Source organism: Chionomys nivalis, chromosome 17 (assembly GCF_950005125.1).
Source record: "Chionomys nivalis chromosome 17, mChiNiv1.1, whole genome shotgun sequence".
NCBI lineage: Eukaryota > Metazoa > Chordata > Mammalia > Rodentia > Cricetidae > Chionomys > Chionomys nivalis.
This window is the reverse complement of record NC_080102.1, coordinates 40,879,433-40,894,012: the sequence shown is the minus strand read 5'-3', so window position 1 is coordinate 40,894,012 and position 14,580 is coordinate 40,879,433. Positions and strand designations below refer to the sequence as shown.

General features: G+C 51.6%; 1 protein-coding gene across 3 annotated transcripts in view; it reads left to right on the top strand.

Moving 5' to 3' along the window:
• Efcab6 (EF-hand calcium binding domain 6) overlaps positions 1 to 14,580 on the top strand; it is a 167,084-nt gene extending 152,504 nt beyond the window's left edge. For all 3 annotated transcript variants that reach the window (XM_057792082.1, XM_057792080.1, XM_057792083.1), the window contains 6 exons: positions 132 to 359; positions 8,724 to 8,972; positions 10,036 to 10,186; positions 10,362 to 10,546; positions 13,107 to 13,256; positions 14,437 to 14,580. In XM_057792082.1, coding sequence (XP_057648065.1) covers positions 132 to 359; positions 8,724 to 8,972; positions 10,036 to 10,186; positions 10,362 to 10,546; positions 13,107 to 13,256; positions 14,437 to 14,559 — 1,086 coding nt within the window. In that variant the 3' untranslated portion in view covers positions 14,560 to 14,580. The remainder of the gene's footprint in view (positions 1 to 131; positions 360 to 8,723; positions 8,973 to 10,035; positions 10,187 to 10,361; positions 10,547 to 13,106; positions 13,257 to 14,436) is intronic.

The following is a 14,580-nucleotide window of genomic DNA, read 5'->3' as shown; positions in this document are numbered from 1 at the left end:
GGGCTGACCTGTCATCAGAAATCATGACTCATCTGTTCTTCTCTACCCTATTAAGCTATGCTCCCCACACCCAGAGACAAAAGGTACCTACTGTTTACTCAGCGGATCGATTTCCTTTCCATTCTGTGCAGACTGCTGACGAGTGGGCAGAGAAGATGCCCAAGATCTCACCCCCTACATCTCCCAAAGAAGTAGCCAAAAAAGACATCTTGGCACGAGTGCACAAGGCAGTGGCTTCCCACTACCATGCCATCGCCCAGGAGTTTGAGAACTTTGACACCATGAAGAGCAACACAGTCTCCAGAGATGAGTTCAGATCTGTCTGCACCCGCCATGTGCAGATCCTGACGGACGAGCAGGTAGGACCATGGCTGCCCCCCCAAGCAGTTGTGGGAGCAAAGAATTCCACCCCTACCCACTCCCCCTTTTCTTCTCCTTGTCCCTTTTCTTTTTCCTCTTTTTCACTCCCCCTCCTCCTCTTCTACTTCTTCCTCCTCCTTTTCTCCCCTTCTCTTTCCCTCCCCTTTTTCCTTCTCCTCTCCCTGCTTCCTCTTCAATAAGCTCTCAGTATTTAGTCTTGAATAACCTGGAACTTGGTCTGTAGACCAGACTGACCTTAAACGTGCATTGATCATCCTGCTTCAGCCTCCCCAGTCCCAGGAGTGCCTGCATGAGCTGCCGTGCCTCACTGAGGTCTTATTTTGTAGTAAGTCGTACTGAAACTCACAGGAGCAGCTGTTGCTATCACAGCTGTGAACCACACCATTTTCATCAGGATAAGCTTCCTGTCCTTCTTGCTGTTAAAATCAGCTCCAGCTTCCTGTGCATCTGTCATCATCTGGTGCTGGTATGATTGACATGGCTTTTCCCATCTCTGCTGCACCCTGGGGCAGCATGCTGTGCCAAGTGTGTTGGGATGGTGTCAGAGTACAAACTACCACTTAACTGCCATCTTGTCTCCATGGTCTGGCTCACCTGCATTGTCTCACACTCAAAGGAGTCCAGCTCTCCTGACTTCCAGAGCTCTGTGAGTCGGGGAAGAGATATGACTTGGAAGCCTGTGGGTGCAATTGACTTTCCAGAGAAAGAGAGCATCTCTATCAGGAAGGAGTCTCTCTGAACATTTATATGCGCTTTTGTCCCCAAACAGACACCCCTGCCAAAGTGACAATGATGCTTACAGGTAATGAAATAACTCAGGCTTCTGCGCCTGTGCTAGCTGTGTGCCTGTGCTAGCTGTGTGCCTGTCCAGCTGTGCGCCTGTGCAGCTGTGCGCCTGTGCAAGCTGTGCATCTGTCCAGCTGTGCGCCTGTCCAGCTGCGCACCTGTCCAGCTGCGCGCCTGTGCTAGCTGCGCACCTGTCCAGCTGTGCGCCTGTGCAAGCTGTGCGCCTGTCCAGCTGTGCGCCAGTGCAAGCTGTGCGCCAGTGCAAGCTGTGCGCCAGTGCAAGCTGTGCGCCAGTGCTAGCTGTGCGCCTGTCCGGCTGTGCGCCTGTCCGGCTGTGCGCCTGTCTGGCTTTGCGCCTGTCCGGCTGTGCACCTGTCCAGCTGTGTGACTCAGAACAGTCACTTGGAATCTCTGTGTTTTCACTGGTGCTTCCTCTGGGCCCTCTTGGTACCCTTGCTTCCTGGCCAGCTGCCTTCTTTGCCTCTGCCAGGACTTGGTCCCTGCATCTCTCACTGTCTACTCCTCCTTCCAGATGCAGAGGGAGGCCTTTCCCAGTCCCACTTGGCAGAGCTTGTCATGTCCCACTTGGCCTTTCCATCCTCCTCTCTTTCCCATTTCCCATGCCCCTGGTCTCCTGATCACAGCCGTGGCCTCTGAGCCAGTTTCTAGGAACATAGTCACCCATCTTGATGGGCAACAAATGCCCAGAGGCAGCAGAGCCCACTCAGGTGTGAGTGCTGGTGCCAGGCTCTGTCAACAGAAGAGTTCCGCTGTTGCTATGTGACAAGGTGCCTGAAGAAGCACCATGAGGAAGGGAGGGTTTGTTCTGGCTCTCGGTGGGAAGGCAAAGTCTGTCATGGTGGGGATGCAATGACGACAGAGGCTTGAGGCAGCTGCCATGTTGTATGCACAGCCAGCATGCAGAGAGAGAGGTGGCTGCTGGTCACTTCCTACTTTCTATTCAGCCCAGAACCCCAACCTATCAAATGGTCCTGCTCACATTCCAGGTATGTCTCCACTCCTTAATTATTCTAATCCAGAAGCCTCTACACAGGTATGTATAGAGGTTCGTCTCCTAGGTGATGCTAGGTCCTGTCCAGTTGACAGTATTAATCATCACAGCAGAGGAGGGACATCAGAGGCCAGTGAAGCGGATCTTATGAGCAGTGCAGGCTACTGCCTGTTGGGAAGGAGCCTGTGGGAGCTGAGAGGCTATGACCAGGCACCTGCAGGGGACCGTGGTCTCCCTGACAACAGGATGCAGTCCCACTGCATCCTGACAACAGGAGCAGCTTGAACCAGGAACAGCAGGTTTTAATCCTGCTGCCAGCAGCTGGATGGCAAAGCAGCCCCACCCTGTCCCTGAAGGGTCTGCATCTCGGAGAACTTTGAGAGTAAACATACTAAGTAGAACAGATAGTCTCTTGGACAGTGATGATGTTGTATGTTTCTTTAAGGAAAGGAAAAGAGTACAGACAAGGAGTGGGAGCCATGCTTGTTAACTGGTAGGGTTGGGGAGACTCTCTGAGCAGGTAGCCTCAAAGGGACAACCTGGCTACTAGGTAGAGTTAGCAGGAAGCAGAAGGGACATGGATTACAGAACTGTGATGGGATTGGACCATTGGCAGATGACCAGTGCTTTGACAAGATGAGCCCAAGACTCCTGTAGGACAAGAGCCAAGTGGGAGCATTTTGTCTTCACTCAGGAGGTGAGAGGGCTGTCCCTACCCTATGCCAGTTGGCCTGATCGGTGGCTTTAAACAGGGGCCCTCTGGCTGCTGTGTGGAGAGAGATGAAGGGCAGGGCAGGGATCAAGGGCAGACCATTGACAGAGGGGACAAGAAGAGGTTGAGGGTGTCAGAGCTGACCACAGCGTGTGCCAGTGTCTGTGAGTGGCAGTGGACCTAGGTGTCGGTGCTGGGTAGCACAGAGTAAGGAGGTTCAAGGCCAACTGTCCACGTGAAGCTGTCAAGAAGAGTGCCCAAGGCAGAGGCTGGGAGATGCAGAGGCTGGAGGATGGGCAAGGTGAACGTGGACAGGGCATGGCCAAGAGCCTAAGATGCAGGCTCAGGGTGCCAAGGACAGACAGAGCTTGGGAACAACAGATTGAAAAGTCATAGGGACTGGAGAGAGCGGAAGGAAAGAGCCAGCAACCACAGTGACATTGAGGAGAAGTTGGGGAGGAGCTGAATGTGAATCATATGTACATATGTGTGTATGCGTGAGTGTGTAAATACATATGTGGATATGTGTGTGCACACACTATATGCATGTGTGTATTCTTTTATACACTACGTCACTGCAGTTGAGTGGACCCCGCACGCACAGCTCACTCCTGCTCCACCCTTAGCTGTGGTTGAGCCATCCTCACTTTACCCGAGGGTACAGGAACATCATCAGCTGGTCCTCTCTCAGGTTTTCGGAGCTTTCACTTTCTATTCTTGCCGTGTAGGCAGCACCTGTTTGTCCACCTATGTGAAGTGGGGCTGCATAGTCCTGGGGACTCTGGTCCTCCTCAGCGCCAGCGCTGTCAACCGTTCTTTCATGGAGGTCTGCTCCCACTCCCCCGTGCTCCACCACGTTGTAAATAGCCAGCACCCGGGTCTTTGTGGCCCCATCAGGAGTATCTGCCACAGTCTCAGCTTTGTGTGAGTGTTTCAGCGCCATCTCACAGGTTCCCCTGGAAAGGCATGTGGTGCTACCTGCCTGTGATGTCCATACTGAGGCAGGGGCATCGAGAGCTCCCTGCCTCCAGGGGGAGGGGGGAGGGGAACCTGTGACGTTTATTGGACTGCACCAATTGAGCTTCCTCTCCGCTGACTCAGACTCCTCTTCCTGTAGGTGTCTGCTCCCTTTCATTCTGCTCTATTGTTGTTGCTGTGTGGTATCTTTTGTGTCTTTAATGTCTGTTTTGTTTCTTTGTAAGAAAACTTGTAACTTCATACCTTCAGTTAAGTTTTGTTGGCTTTTGTCATAATGGCTTTGTTAAATTCAGTCATTGTAATAATAACTTGTCAACCAGTTTCCTAAGCTGATACCTCAGGCCAGTTCTGACCAGCAGGCAGGTGTCATAGGCCTCTTTTTTTTTTTTTTTTTTTTTGCTTTGTAGCAATGCCTAGATCCCACGGACCTTCTAAACAGAGCTGTGACAGCTTCCCTGTTCTAGCCTTGATTGAACAGGAATGCTCCAGTGCTCCGAGGTTAGATCTATTTTCCCTAGAGGTACTTTTATAAAGCAAATGTCAGGAACTCCCGGTCAGTTGTTAAGTTCTTTGCATGCCTGTTTTTCTAAAACCCAGCAAGCATAGGCAGGTATTGTTTGTATCGAATGCTTCCCCTCCATGGATACATGTATTGAGATAGACACCGAGTTTTGCCTGTTCAGTTTCTCAGGCAGTGAGCTGTGCTGATGGACAGCACAGTTTGGTCAGGCCATGTTGAAAGTGTTTCCATGGCTGGTGAGGTGACTGGGTGGTTAGGAGCACTGACTGCTCATGCAGAGGACTAGGATGGGATCTGACCTACATGGTGGCTCACAGCTGCCTGTAATGCCAGTTTCAGAAAATCCAATGCTCTCTTGTCGCCTTGGCAGGCGCCCACATGTGCACATGCTCCCTCATCTTCCCTCTAAACCTGAAAACAATTGTGCTGATGGTTGTGACAGTAACCTGTACTTTCTCGTGCTTGTGTCTCATTTGAATCAAGAGTACGCCAACTGTGTAAGTAGAATCTAGTGCTGTATACTCTTCTTTTTGTCAGAGAGGCCTGGGCAGAACTGGGCTGCCAGCTTCCTGAAAATAAAAAATGCTTATTAGCCTCCCGGGGCCCAGAGTTTTCCATAAGGGGGTTTTAACTGCCAGTATGTTTTTCTGATGGTTACAGGGCCACCCAGCTCATCCACTTTAGTGATTTATGTTTTTACATGAATTTGTTCACTTTTTCTCACTTTTCTGATTGGCAGGCACTGACTCACCATAGAATCTGTGTCCTCTTTCCTTGATGTGCCACACAGCTGGGCCACACAGCACTTGCTCCCCCCAGCTCGCATTACAGCCACGGTGAGCTCTTAGTCTTTTCTGAGGATCGGCTTTCAGCTCTGCTGACTTCCTGCTGTATTGACAGCCTCTCTCTTGTTCCCTCTTCCTTGGCATAGGTTGGACGCAGGCTTTGAATTTCAGCTGCTCCTCCTTCCATAATAGGCACTCAAAACTGTACATTTCTGTCTAATTACTACTTTAGCTGCATCCAAATTTTGATACAGAGTTGTAAAATTATAATGGAGCTCCTAGTCTCTTATTCCCATCTTGGGTCCTTTGATTTAGAAATACGGGTGGTTTTTTGTTCCCGAATGAATGTGTTTTTAAAGAGTTATTAACTTATAAATGAACATGATTTTAATTAGAGAATGAGACTGGATCTTATCAGTTATTAGAATTATCTGAGATTGGATGTGTGGTCATTCTTTATAAATGTTTCATTTGTAGCTAGATGGTGTGTTTTGAATGGAGCCTTATGAAGCGGTCTACACCTGCTGATTGAAACCAGCTGCTACTTCTAGCCTCGGAATCTCTTTTCTCTGTTAACTTGGCCCATCAATGGCTCAGAAATGTGGATACTTGCAACTCAGTGTTAGATATATCAAGTTCTAAGAAAATAGCTTTTAATCTTAAAGTCTATTTAATGTGATAGCAGTGTGGCCTCTAAGCCTTCCTTTCATTTAGTGTCTGCTTGATATATCTATTTAAACTTCTTCAAATCTTTGACACCCCTGATATTTCCATTTTGCATGTAGGCTTTATGAATAGTACATAAGTGGATTCTTAAACATCTTCTCTGGTGATCCCTGCCACTTTACATGGGTGTCTGGCTCATTTACATTAGTTGCTGTTGTTTCCATTTATTTCTGTTGCCAGTAATTAAGCTTCCTGTCATGCTTATTTCCTTTATGTTGTTTGAAAATGTATTTTCTTGATATAATTTGGATTGAGCTTTTTAAAACCCCTTTTCTAGCCTATTTGGCAAAGGCTACATACTTTCCTCGTCAATAACTGGCTGCTACCCTTACATCTTGCCAATTTTTAAACCAGGTTCCCTTACTCTCTGGTTTGTGAGAATATTGAGTTGCTGTGATTCAGTGGCCTCCTTGCATTCATGATATTGTTATTAGTATCTAATCTTTGTCTTGCAGCTTTTCTCTTCAGATTAAACCTGTATGGCTCACTGACCTCAACGGTGTTTGTTGAGCATTGCTTTTCTTACCCATTCCGTTTGAGGCCTTTCTTCTACCTATATTTTTCTTCTAAGAAGTATGGCCTTTGATGGTGATCTGTTAATGAAATTTTTTTCAATGATTGCATTTTTTGTTTCAAGGCACTTTATTTTCCCGATTTCAAATGTCTGTCAGTTGTGTATTTCTCATTGATTTTAACACATTCAGGTATGGGCACTAACAGTTCTGATATCTGAAGGCCGAGTCAGCCTTAGCTTGTTCCTTCATTCATGTGGTGACTTTCTTTGAATGCCATCGGTAGGCTGCGATCTGGAAGCTGTTACACTACTGTTGTGTTTAGTCACAAGATCAGCTTTGCCAGGAAAGTTGAGTGCAGGGCGAGATGCAGTGAGCACCTGGGGCCGGTGAGGAGCACTGCAGAACAAAGGGAAGATGGACACGCAGATGGTTTCAAGTAGAACGTGGGACCGGGATGGGCTAAGATAACACCGTTTGCAGATGAGGTTCACAGACAGTTGTGCTGCTTCTGAGTGGCCAACCTAAGTTAACCTAAGTCCAACACTGAGCGGTAATGGTGTTTTGTCACAACCATAGAAACTTCACAGGGACCCACCACTTGTCTTTAGGAATACATTGGCCAGAGGTGACAACAGAAGGCAGAGAGGAGAAAGCCAGAGCTGTGAGATGCTGCTACACGTTTCCTTGCTGGGAAGCAGTTCTGCACCCAACACAAGGAGCTGTGGGATTTCAGAGACTCGCATCAGCCAGAGCTGGGTTCAGAGGGAGTGTGAGGATGTGGGTTTTGTGATGGAGAGAGTTCCTCAGAGCGCCATGGAAGAATAGGGACTAGGGGGGAGGAGGGAGGCCTGTGGCCAAATGGCACAGCAGTGAGCATCCCAGCTGGCAGATGAGGCTGTGTCTACACAGTGGCCAGATGGTGGACGCTGTGAGAATCACGGCTTCTAGAAGGTGCTGGCTGGGTCTGGAGACCAGAGCAAGCCTGGGGTGGAACACTGGGGACAAGGTGAGTTGGCCCACTTCACTTGCTTTTTGGCAGAATCTTGTATATTGGATTCTTTAAATTTTCCTGTAAGTTCTGAAGTTGAATCAGAACCCCGTGGGTAGGTCTTAGCAGACTCCCTGGGGGGTTCTGCTTCCTAGAGCTGGAGAAGCCCTGGGCTAGTCCACCTCCAAGCTCATCAGCTCTGTGGAGTCTTATTACCCATCATGGGTTGTTTTTAATTTTCTCAATGACTTCCAATCCCCTCAGCTCCAGACACCAACCTATGGGAATATGCTTGGTACGCACGCCTACTTGTAAATCCCACACATGGCAGCTGCCTGCCTGAGCACAGGTCAGGGTGGCGCAAATCTAAAGATGCTCTAATCCCAGGGAGGCACCCACATGTCTAACCCTGCAAGTAGGCTGGTATGGCAGCTAGCAAGTCTTTGGGGACTTTAGACGGATCCCGAGAGTTGGTCACTTTAAGTCACTGTGGGTAAACCCCAGGAGACACCCAGGAGGAAAGTAAGTTTCTGGTGACCTCTAGACTGCAAGGGGAACAGGAAACTGTCCCTTAGCCCAGCCTCCTGGCCTCTGTCCCCTGGGGGGCTGACAGCCAGGCTGTCAGCTGGAGGTTTCACAAGCAGTCAGGTAGGGGGACAGGAGCCCGTCTTCTTGATGCCCTGTAGCCATCCAAAGCAGCTCATGTGGGAAGCCGCCTGTCGCTTTGTCCCATGCTGTAGTTTCCATACGGTCTGTGGCATCAGACAGTCACCACACAAAGCCATAAACTTCTCTCCGGTTTCCAAATGCTTCCTTTTCATCTTGCAAGAGGGACATTTCTTACCTTTGGGGTAAAATAAATTGTGGTGGCAAAGGCAGTGGCTGAGGCGGTGGCACCTGTAAGCCACTGTGACTCAGGTGTGCAGGGACAGCTGAGGAATGAGGCCTGCGGCTTTCTTGGGATGGAGATGGGGCCCTGGTTTGATTTGCATTTTCTCCTAAAATGTTTTTATGCACCACAGCTCGGTCACTGTGACTAATCACAAGATTTAATGGCCTTAAACTGCTCACTGAGGACCCAATTCAATTAAAAAATGTCCTGCGGAAGCCATGAATAATCCTCTTGTCTTGCCTTTTCTCCCCCCACAGTCTTCCAGAGGCTTCTAGCCTGCAGAAACCAAATGGATTTTTTTCTTTTTTTAAATTGACGTGAACCCTGGTCCACAGTCACATCCTGCCACCTCTGGCTTCACTCCTCCAGGACTCCTGAGGGACTCAGGCTGAGTTCACGCTCCCCTGGGACTGACTTAATACTATTAGTTTGACAGGTTGTGGAGCGAGATGCCCGTCAATGCCAAGGGGAGGCTCAAGTACCAGGACTTCCTCAGCAGGTTCAGCACCGAGAGAGCACCCTCGCCACCCATGGCTGCTGGAGACTCTGGCGACTCTGGAGACTCGACCGTTGCCCAGAGGGGAAGCAGTGCCCCTGAGGTCTCCCAAGGAACCAGATCCACCCTCTACTCTCCTCGGGGCCCCAGAACTGGGTTGAAATCAAGGAGTTACCCCAGTGTGAGTTCCCAGCCTGATGTGTGTCCCCTGTCACCTCAGATCCAAGCACACGGGCTGGGTGTTTCTCCCTCAGACTGCAGGTGACTGACAGATTGGGCTCATGATTCTGGGGGGAGCTCTAGTGTCAGTTTCCAGTGGGGGTGGGGAGCGGGGTGCAGTTTGAGGATGGGGGAGGGGCAGGATGGAAAAGGGAACCTAGGGAAGGAAGAGATAGAAGTAGGGCACAGCATCCATGGGCGGGAAGCCTGGCTCTGAGAAGGACAGTCTCCTGACCTTGGGCACCACCCGCACAGATGAATGGATTCCCAGTTTACACTGGAGCCAGGTGAGACCTCGGGTGTTTCCCTGGGCCTCAGCTCCGGAGGGCGCCTCCCTTGTCCTTGAGGAGAATAGCAGTGTCTCCAGGGAAGGGCACCTGAGACCACGCTAAGTGCCCACAAGGCAGCTGCTGTGTGCTTACACCATGTGCCTAGAGAAATATGGCCCCAGATGCAGGGCCTGGTTGGCGCTCATACACTCAGCACTGTCTCTGAAGACCGTCTGTGCGCTGGGTGTTTGCTACAGCCCCAGATGGACAAAGGTCCCCACCCAAAGGGCTCTGGTGTCACAGATCTCAGGGTGACAGTGAACATGGTCTTCAGTGAAGTCAGAGGTGGTGGAGAACAGGAGTCAGAAACTCCTTAAGGCTAGCCACGTCCTAGACACACACATTGGAGATGATTAGGTTGCTAGTCTTTCTGCTGAGATCTGGGGAGAGATGACCAGTGGCACTAAGGAGCTTTAAACTGGGAATCCGGGGAAATAAGCATAGAAAGGCTCCATCTGATGTGGCTGACCTTGAGGGTGGGAGGAACCCCAAGCCGAGGAGTACAACATGGCTGTGTACTTAATTCCAAAGCTGTTCTTATGGGGTGACTTCAGATGGCTCATGGGCAGAAGTAGGGTCCCTCTCCTTTCCTGGCTTTGACAGAGCTGAACTTCAGACCTCAGGTCCACCCTGTGGTTCCCATGACTGCCCCCAGGAGACCTCCAGTTGAGAGCGCCTTTGTTTCCCTCCCCACAGACCCCAGTAGGCACCCCACCCCTGCAGAACTGCGAGCCCATTGAGAGCAAGCTCCGCAAGCAGATCCAGGGTTGCTGGCGCGAGCTCCTGAAGGAATGCAAGGAGAAGGACAGTGACAAGCAAGGGAGCGTCACTGCAGCAGAGTTCCTGGGTCTGTCTGACTCTCCCCTGGGGAGACCTGCCTCTGTCCTGCCTGCAGCTCTCTGGGGGGGGGGGAGATGGGAGGAACCTATGTGGGTGCTCTTGGGTAGAGCCTACTGATAGCCAAATGAGGACGAGAATGCCTGAATCCCCACCAATTACACTTTGGGCTGATTGGTCCTCAGCTCTCATGGAGAAGTTCAAGCTGGACATCAGCAAGGAGGAGAGCCAGCAGCTCCTTGTCAAGTATGACCTGAAGAACAACGGCAAGTTCGCCTACTGCAACTTCATTCAGAGCTGTGTCCTCCTGCTGAAGGCCAAGGAGACCTCACTGATGCGGAGGATGAGGATCCAGAATGCGGACAAGATGGTAGGTGTGTCGTCCTGGAGACCATGGGGTCATGAACCAGGCACCCCTCGCTTGTCAGCACAGGTGGACCTGGACACACAGGGTCAAAGCCTGACCCTGCCCTGCCTGCACCAGCCAGGACTCACCACCTCCCCACAACTGCTCCCTTGGATCTCTGGCTGTGCCCCAGGATCTGTGCTGAGAATGAGACCCTGCAGCCCCAGGACAGTGGGAGGAGGCGGCGAGGTCAGCTAAGATAGAGGGTCTGTGTGTCAGGGCGTGTTCCTACAGGTAGGGTAAAGATGAGACTTTGGGGACATCAAATCTGTGATATTAAAAATGTCCTAGAAATTGATTTCTTTAAAAAAAAACTTCCCTCTGCTTCTGAAACCCTGAGGGCAGAGTCTAGAGGTACAGCCTGGGGCCTGAAAGTCTTTTGGAGGGAGCCATCTACCCACAGTGGTCATTCTCGATCTGGGGCAGGGCTTCCTCCCTGCAGAGTGGCCTGGGACGTAAAGAAAAGGCCAAGCGGGCATGTGGGGGGCCCAGGGCTCACAGCCACATTAGACCTTCAGCACTGACTGTGAGTGTACAAGGGGGTGGAGCCTGGGCTGAGTGTAGGTGGGGCTTGAGCAGCTAACACCCCACCACCCCTGCTCATCCTCTGTGACTGTCCTTCCTTCCTTTTATCCTTGCTTGTCTTTTCTCTTTGTTGGTGGAGCAAAGCTTTTGGAGACAGAGTCTCACCATGTGACCCAGGCCAGCCTCAAACTTTTTGCACTCTGTCTTACCACCAACGCCCATCTGTGGCTTTACAGGATAGCAGAGGCACTGATACCCAATCAGGAGAGTAGCCCTGGCTCTCCCTTCATTCTCAGCTGTGAAATCACCATTACAACCACATCCAGTGCTTACCTGAGCTCCATCATACCCTAGCTGTGCTCACGGTTCTCCAGAACGTGGGACTACAAAGTGTGTTCTGTGCCCCTATTCCGTCGTCTGGAGTGCTGAGTTAGATAAGGAGTGTGTCTGGGCTGGGCACACTGCTGAGCAGTAGAGAGGGGAGCATGCTTGAGTAGCTCACACAGGGCCCAGGAGCAAGCAATTCCAGTTCCAGTCTCATAGCTCAATGGGGACTGAAGACTTCACCCCACCCAACCCACCTGGGACTGGAGCAAAACAGACATGCAGGAAGCCCCATGAAGTTCTAGGTGAGATCCAATATCATATGCTGCTTGCCTATAGGAGCCAGTGAAAGGCAAAGCCAACTGTACCTCAAGCTAGCCCAGCCCTATGGGTAAGAGATGCCATTCTGGTCCTCCTTGGACATTCTTGGGGCCCAGGAACCTAGCCAGAGAACCATAGGGATCTTGTATCCTGCAAAGCCTCCCCTAATCTAGTCTCCTTCTGCTCCTCTGGCCTCAGATTCCCCTCCTAGAAATGATCTAGAATGGTCTATGAGGAGTAGATGATGGGTCTCTTGGGAAGAGCAAGCTGATGATCTGCTGTCTGGAGCAGAGGCCCCCTCAAGATATTTTCCCATCCTTAGAAAGTCTGGAGGGCCATGGTGGGAGCTCTGAGTGTCACAAGGAGACCAGGCTCTTGCCAGATGTCCCAGAATATACCCACTGGATTCCCCTGCCCCAGGTGTCCACTGAGTACAGAATGGTTCTCCTTCCTTGGTTGGAAAGGCTTCCTGCCCCCACACCTCAAGAGGAGCCCCAGGCCATCCTGGCCACAGTGTGCCATGGCCTCAGCTCAGAAGTCCCATTGCAGGGAAGCTGAAAGGGAAATTTCCTCCTCTGGAGGCCTCAGTTTGCTCAGAAACTCCAACAGAGTGGGGCAGGCATGGCGTGGGGAAGCAGCTTGGGCCACAGGCAGCAAGCGACAGGGTTGGCTGGGCTGGGCTAGGCACCAGTGTGAGTGAGCCAGGCTACGCAGGGCCCTGGCAGGTGGGCAGATTGTCAGCCTGCCCTGCAAAGCTCTGAGCACTGGGGGTGTCTCCTTCCCAGATGCTAAGTGACAAACTGAAAGCAATGGAACCTCACTAGTTTGTTTTATGTCGTGCCATGTTGGTCTGAGCTTTCCTGGGACTCGCTTCATGTTCTTGCCTGCAGTTCACTCCATGCTATGCAGACATGTGTTGGGGCTAAAACACTCAGACATCGCTCCTATAGGAATAAGCACAGTGCTGTGATAATTTCCATTACCACGCATGGTTGCACCCTGTACCTTTCCAAACGCCCTTCATCAAAGAACCTGCTGGAAGGCCTTGTCTTTGTCCTTACCCCAGTATGACTTTGAAATTGGCCTAGTGTCTGCATGACCCTGTCCTTACAAATGGGACCTGCCGTGACTGGATCCGAGCTGGGATCATGTTCCCTCCCTCAGCCACCAGGCTTCATCTGAGAAATGGAGGCAGGAAGAAGCCCCTACCGGCAGGCTATGGCAACCCGTGAGGTGGTGGATCGGAACAGCCACATTGCAGGAGCAGGGCCAGGCCGCCAGCTGAGGAGGCAGTGTGCTGTGCCTCCATCAGGCCCACCCCAGCTCCTAAATGTGTCCCTGATCTTGGTTTTAGAAAGAAGCCGGCGTGGAGACGCAGTCCTTTTACTCAGCCTTGCTGCGGATCCAGCCCAAGATTGTTCACTGCTGGAGGCCCATGCGGCGTACCTTCAAGACCTACGACGAGAACGGGACTGGGCTCCTGAGCGTGGCTGACTTCAGGAAGGTGAGACACTGCTCTCCGTGGCTCTGGCGACCTGGCCCAGGGACCAGGCCTGAAAGGCCTGCAGCATGGAAAGCTCTAGAGACCCTGCACTTGCCCACGGAGGCCCAGGCCGTGGCCTGCTTGCCCCTTACTTATGGGAACTCCAGGGAGTGGGCGTGTGTGTGTGTGTGCGCACACACACACAATACCTGTTTCCTTTGAGACCACACTACTGCTATTGCTAGGCTCCCGACCTACTCCTGTGTCCTATCAGGGTCTTGGGAGTGTTGGGGCAGCCCAACAGTGTGCATGTGATAGTGGCCTCCTACACAGGGAGCCCCACTCCACCCCACAGTGTTTTCATTTAGCCACATAACTCTGGGTCTGCCACCCTCTGCCTCCCACCCACAACCCACTCGTATGCCACTCCAGCTTCCCGTGTGTACTGGGGCCAGGCATCATCCCAGCCAGGGAGTCCGTCTTGGTCCATTTCAGATAGGAGACAATAAGATCAGGGTTCTCCTCCCCATCCGGGGGACACAGGATGTGGCAAGCAAAGAGGATGGTAAGAGGGGGACATCTTCAGCAGAGCTGGAGGTTGCGGGACATGGGTGTGAGTGGGGCCTCAGGTTCCTCCTCTGCTTTTCTCCCATTTGGCCCAATGGCCACCTGGGGCCCTGGGTCGTTTTATCCCATGTTCTAGGGACATGTTTTAGCCCATTCTTCTTAGGAATGAGTGATAACATGAGCCACAGTGAGAAACAATAACCTAATTTCTACATATTATCAGGGAACTCTAGCAGGATTTGTCTGGGCTATAAGGGTGAATAAGACAATAGCAGCTGCAGGAGGAAGGCTCTTTCTTCCCATGTAGAAGGCTAGAGGTGGGACTTCCAGAGCTGGCTCAGCGGTGGGGTCAAGGAGCCAATTTTGTCCTGCCACCCTCAACACCCAGCTTCCTTCCACACCTCATGGTCCAAGGTGGCTTCTGGAGCCCCCACCTCTTCCCATACATTAAGAAAAAGACATGCCCCGTCCCTTCAGAGAAGGTGTCCTGGGTCCTGCCACTGAAAAGGAAGGTGATGACGGTGGGCACCTAGCATCCTCAACCAGGGCTTCTCCATGCCCTGAACCTCAGGATTAAGGATGAGGGCGTCCACCGGCAGCCGCCGCCACTGCTAACCCGCCTGCTGGTCCCCAGGTGCTGCGGCAGTACAGCATCAACCTATCGGAGGAGGAGCTCTTCCATGTGCTCGAGTACTACGACAAGTCGCTGTCGTCCAAGATTTCCTACAATGACTTCCTGCGCGCCTTCCTGCAGTAGGCATCCAGGCGGGGCTGCACT